General features: G+C 40.7%; 1 protein-coding gene across 1 annotated transcript in view; it reads left to right on the top strand.

Moving 5' to 3' along the window:
* Nucleotides 1-433: 433 nt before the first annotated feature.
* SLC1A7 (solute carrier family 1 member 7) overlaps nt 434-6,000 on the top strand; it is a 43,075-nt gene continuing 37,508 nt past the window's right edge. The window contains exons 1-2 of the mRNA XM_042820178.1: nt 434-574; nt 1,587-1,666. Coding sequence (XP_042676112.1) covers nt 434-574; nt 1,587-1,666 — 221 coding nt within the window. The remainder of the gene's footprint in view (nt 575-1,586; nt 1,667-6,000) is intronic.

Here is a 6,000-nt window from a genome sequence, read left to right as displayed (position 1 = left end):
AGAAAAACAGCGCGGTAACGTTCCTTCTCTGTGTTGGTGAGCATGACTTCACTGCTCCTTTGTAGGGTGGACGGCCAGACCCCAAACTGGGAAGACCAGAGAATGCTCTGAGCATGTCACTTTGTTTTGAAGCAGTCTTGTTTTAGAAATACTACTGCATTCCGTTCTAATTTTCCAGAGCCCCCTAATCTTCTTGCAGGCTCTTAATGATGTAGTCGATAATAGGATTGTCGGTATTAATTTGGAACAATAATGCCAGCTGCTTGCTTGGTGGCGATTGGCAGAGGGGTGACCTTGCAGGTCAGCTAAGCAGAACTGGAAGTGCTTTGATCTGATCTATACAGAGCGAGGTCTGTTCCTCTCCAACAAGAGGAGCGAGTGGATTCTCTCTCCATGGGATGCTGATTCCTCTCCAAGGAGCACGGAGGACACCATGGCGGTGGCTTTGGATGCGATCCTCGCTCGGATCAAGGATGTTTGTAAAAGGAACGGTTTGCTCATCCTCTCGGTGTTGTCGGTCACCATTGGCTGTCTCCTTGGGTTCTTCCTCAGGACGAGGCGGCTCTCCCAGCAGGTACGTGTGGCACCGCAGAGTGCATCACTGCAGGGAAAATACTTACGTAACAAAAGGCACGTCAACTTGTGGAACTTCAGGATGGATTTTTCAAGATAAAAAACATGTCTGTGTGCTTGTTCAATTAGTGTAATTTGATTTGTTTGTTAATCTACACGCTGCTCCTTGGGGCTTTCACAGTTCTCATAATATGTGTATGGCAGAGGTTCTGGTCTTTAAGACACTAATAAATCCAGTATAGCCCCACTGTAACAACGTGATAATAATAAGCTACATGCACGTTAAAAACAGTATATTTGTTGGATTTTATGTTAGTTGGAATGTGTACATCTAAAGAAAACGCTGGCAGGTGTCAGGCTCTGTCAGGTGTACGGAGGTACAGATGTTTGTGCTACACTGATGGTATTTTATATTAATAAATATGAGATCTCCCATTTTTAACCAACCATGATATTAAATTCCCTTGGGGATTTCTCCTCCAGCGTACTTCAGCTAAGCTCTTTGCAGGTACTTGTTTCTTACTGCTGTATCCATCTGTCAGTAAACAGGACAACAGGCACTGCTGAATGCTTCGAGTACACAGTGTAAATCTCAATTAAAAATGATGGCACTTAGTAAACACAATACCTTCAAACAGTTCTCTGTTCTGCTGCCCTAACTGTAGTCTGAACACTTTTTGTGTCCAGTCAGTAGCTTCATACACAGCTAGCAAAACACACGAAATGCAGAATAAAAGGATTATTCAGGGCAACCTATTCACAGTAGGGAGGCAGCATATTTCATTTTTGTCTTACTTTACAAAGGAAAAATGCTCTGTGTGTTTTTGTTGAATTAAGACACAGTATGTAATTTAATTAATTTTAAAATAGTCTTTTAAAGCGTACAGTCTTTGCCACCTTACCTACTAGAGCTGCAGATTTTACCTGCTTATACCACTTGACCAACAGCTGTAGCAGGACTCACAAGGGCAGTGAAAACACAAAACAGTGAGCATCTCTCTGTGTATTTCCAGGAAATCAGTTATTTCCAGTTTCCCGGTGAGTTACTGATGAGGATGCTGAAAATGTTGATTCTCCCCCTGGTTGTCTCAAGGTAAGTGAAGACAATGCTTGTTCCAATAGCCACTGACGTTTCCTAAATAGTGCATGCAATCACCATTGTTTTTTAACTGAATAAATGTTGGAGAGCCAGGAACTGCTGCACATTAAGATTTAAAGTAGAGCTATGACCATCTTTTTTAATCAGTAGGAACATTTCTCTAATACTTCATACAGGTACTATAGAAATAGAAGTTAAGTGTTTGGAAAACATTTACCCCACCATACCAAAAAGTCTACCTTAAATTTAAACAATTGAAATAATGCACCACACAAAGTAGATGAAAAAGCATATTTAGTTTATAATCTTTTGCAGTGCTTTGAGAAATCTGCTGCAGAGTGAGAAATACTGGGAAAAAAAACATATGTCCAGTGAGTTACTGATGTATGCCTGGCTTCAGGTAGAAGTGAAAGTGGTTTCTTAATACATTAAAGGTGGAAGCTTGAATGGTGCCACCTTGCTGGTGCCAGAGTAAATGATCTAGATCCCAATGCTCAGGATGCTCAACTGGCTGCCTTTGGAAAGCTTTTCTCCCCTTTAAATGTATGTCTTCCAGCTGATTACAGTAACAACCAAACCAGTAAGATGGACAAAAGCCCTCTCATGTACACAGTGCTGAGAGGAGACAGAGGAGACATGAAGAGTAGCAAAGCTAACTTTACCTTAACAGATCTTGTAATATTTGGTGCCTTTCCTTGAAGCCTAAGCTTCTGGAACCTAATAGATATGTCAAAAACTCATCTTTCATGATCATGAAAGATGTGTTCCTAGACTTAGATCACTGAGAGTTAAAACACAATTCCAGCACTAATTTTATTCTTAAATGCCATCTTTGCATCTCACTTCCCATGGTTTTTCACGGAATGAAGCCAATTCGTGTCCTTGCATGACTAACATGGACAAGATGACCATAGACTCATAACTGGTTCTGTCCCACACTACTAGAAAACATCAGTGCATGATAAAAGATTTTTTTGGAGAGATGGAAGGAGAGTTTTCCTAGGAAAACATCAGTGTAACATGAGGAAGTGATGTGCTAAGGATAGAAGAGAGTAGAGTTCCATGCCTTCCCTAAAATGTTTTGTTCTTTAGATTCCTTTGTGCGTTTTGATGCGCTGGGAGGAGAAGCAGCACAGTGCAAAAGAGCTATCTGACACAGGCTCGTGATGTACAGAATTTGCTGTGGTGAGAACAGGTAGCTGCATAGCAATAGCTACACAAACAACATAAAGAAAGATAAATAGTTTGACAGAGTTTGTATCTGCCCTAGGAATATTTGCTACAAGATCAGATTTTAGACCCTGCAGTTACCAGATGCACAGTGTTTCTTACAGGTATAAACAAACACAGGATACTATTTTTAATACTGGAAATGGGAATAACAAGAGAGCTGAGAGAGAGTAGAAGCCAAACATGAATTCACGGTTGAACACATAACGCTGTCTTAGACTGAACAAAGCTGAAAGATCATCTGCAGACCTGAAGTTCTCTGATTCTTTTTGGGACAGAGGCCTCGATTCTCTTCTGCTGATTACTGCAGTGCAAATAGTGTGTTTTCTCTTATATATCCAAAAGGTTTCAGCAAATATCTCAGGTTTTCAAACAGGCACATTCACAGCAGTGACAGAGGTGGATCTCAGTGCATCCTGCCCAGAGTGCTCTGATATGTTTAAAAAAGCATGGGTCTTTAGCTATGATCTGCGGATGAGCTGGTTTGTTAACCAGCCTTGTCTCCAGATAATGAATTTCCTCACTTCAGCCAGGAGATGGCTCTGTCTGGAAGAGCCAGGAACCACGAGCTGTTAGTGGAGTGTTTGCAGCCGCTCCAGTGCAGTAGTAGCACATCTGGAGGCCTTTGAGGCTTTTCCTAGGAGTGTTACCTACCAGAAAATCTCTTGCTCAATATAGTTAACAAAAAGCTCTTCCCCCCCCTCCTCGGCTTCCCTTCCCCCCACATCTATCCTTCACCTGCAGTATTGCTTTCAGGACAAATTGAATATCAGAAATATTTGCTCATCACTTCAGTTTCTCAAGTTTTGAGTGCTCGAAATTTAAATCTAATGCCAATGTCTTTGTACTCTACACTAAACAAAGACTGAGAAAGAAACAAACACCCATGTTTCCCATCAACAGCATCTTCAATTTGCTAAAGCAAACACTCCCAGTGCCAGCAGTGGCCGGCACAGGGGCTGGCTGTGTGCAGGTCTGGCACTCTGACCATCGCAGTGCAATAACTCTCGTGGTGCCACTCCCTGCTGAGCATCTCTGCCCTTGTGCCCAGGGTCTGGGGAAGACAGGCTTAGGAAGACCAAGGCTTGCAGCCTGTGGGTATTATGTCCAGATAACACTAGAAGTGAACAGATTATTTTTTTCCCTATGTCCAGATGTATAATTTCACAGGCCTTACAGGAACTTAATCATCTTGTTCTGATCTCAGAATAATTATTAGATTTTAAATTTATTTAACAATAACCATTTTTTTTTATAATTAAGAAACATCGTGTAGCAGAGATTTGATCCTTTTTTTTTGTGCAGAATTGATTAAGGAAAGATTGTTCCCTTTACAGTCACACCTAAATAACTGATTTGACCTGGATTTTTTAGAAAAAGTAAAGCTCTGTCCTTTAAGTGTACTGTTCCTAATTCAAGCAGATGTATGCTAATAAAAATTACATTTATTTAAAGGTTCATTTAGGGGTAGTAATAAATGTTTGATACTTTGGGGGTTTTGTTGGTTGAATTAAATATGATATGCTAAATATAGAACTGTCTGTCTTTAAGGGGATTCCTGTCCATAATGCCATCAGTTCTGGTAATCCCTTATCCTTCTGCTCAGATTCCTGAGTGGGTCATTTAGTTAGGAAATTACTCCATCATAGTATCCTTTTACCCATATATATGTGTGTATATATATATATATATATATGATTTTTTTTTCAGTTATTTGATTAGGGGAAACCACTGGCATTTTAACATCCCACTAATGAAAAATATTGCTCTTACTGATTTATGGAATTCTGTTCTTGTTCAGCTCTACTGCTCCATACCAGAACCTGTTAGCTATACTTGAAGAGCTGACAGCTGTGTGGATGGACTTTGTAAGATGTGGAGACACGCTGGGTGCAGGCAGATGTGAGCTCACTCGGCCCATGAGCCAAGCAGACCTGCACCAGCTCTGAGCCGGAAGCCACAGAGCCGCATCAGCGTGGCTTTGCTCCCAGGCCTGTGTGTGAAGAGCTGCTGTGGCTCCATGGCTTCCGGACCGGTCTTGGCAGCTCAGGCTGAAAACAGAGCGTGTCCACATCTGTCTGCAGTTGCCTGGGTAGATGTACCCTAAATAACTGCTTGCAACAGAATATTCTCTGAGAGTTTAGGGTTTAGTGATGCTGTGAGACAGGCCGGGGGCTTGGGAAAATTGTGCTGTGCACTGTTTTGCTTGCTGTTATCTGAAGATGAAACTGATAATACACCACAGACTGGAATTTGTCTGTTTTACTACTTAAGTTTACAGTTTGCTAGGGATGAAAACTTTGACCTGATCACTCAGAGGCCGGAACTGAATTTTGCAATCTGAAATTTCTACCATGAATATGAATCTGTGACTGATGTAGCCAACATCATGTCCATTCATAAGGGAGATACAAATCTCTACAAGGTGATGAAATTATCTCTTTTTTTTTTTTTTTTTTAATCTATCATTAAATTTAAACCAAAAAGCTAGCTAAAATTCATTCACACAAAAGTACTGGTTCGGTATGAATGATAGTATGTTCAGTGCTATTTCTTTTAATCCTTTCTTGGAACTGAAAATTGAACAGGAAAGGATAGACAGTATGAACTTCTGGTCCATTCTGGTTTGGGTCTTCTCTGCTGTGTATGAGTTAAACTATTGCCTCTAATCATTCTTTGCTAAATATCAGTCACTGTTGCTATGCTTAGGCAGTGGCCAAGCTGGGCTCTGGGGCTTAATGAAGTGCAATAGAAAAATACTGGCACTCAGGAACAGGACTACCCAGCAGAAGAGAAGGAACATTCTGTTGGGTTAGTGTGGGAAAGTCTGAGAATACTTGAATGGTAACATAAAGCATGTATATCATCCCATTTCTGAATCACCTGTTGTGTGTATCACTGTAATAGAAATAACAACACTAATAAATTTCACCCTGGTGAGAATAAGGTGTTAGCCCTTTCCTAGGATATGTTATCTGCAGTTTTACTGTGGAGAGAATTAATCTAGAGAAGAGAGTTTTAAGGAGAGAACTTAAGGCAATGTGTAAAGTTTTCAAATGAAAAGCAGAACTGTACTTGAATGAAAGTGAATGGGAAGT

The sequence above is a fragment of the Centrocercus urophasianus genome, unplaced genomic scaffold (assembly GCF_019232065.1).
Source record: "Centrocercus urophasianus isolate 14NV4802_14NV808 unplaced genomic scaffold, USGS_Curo_1.0 seq_18, whole genome shotgun sequence".
Taxonomy (NCBI): Eukaryota; Metazoa; Chordata; class Aves; order Galliformes; family Phasianidae; genus Centrocercus; species Centrocercus urophasianus.
Note: the sequence above shows the minus strand (reverse complement) of the source record. Positions and strands in the feature narration are given on the sequence as shown.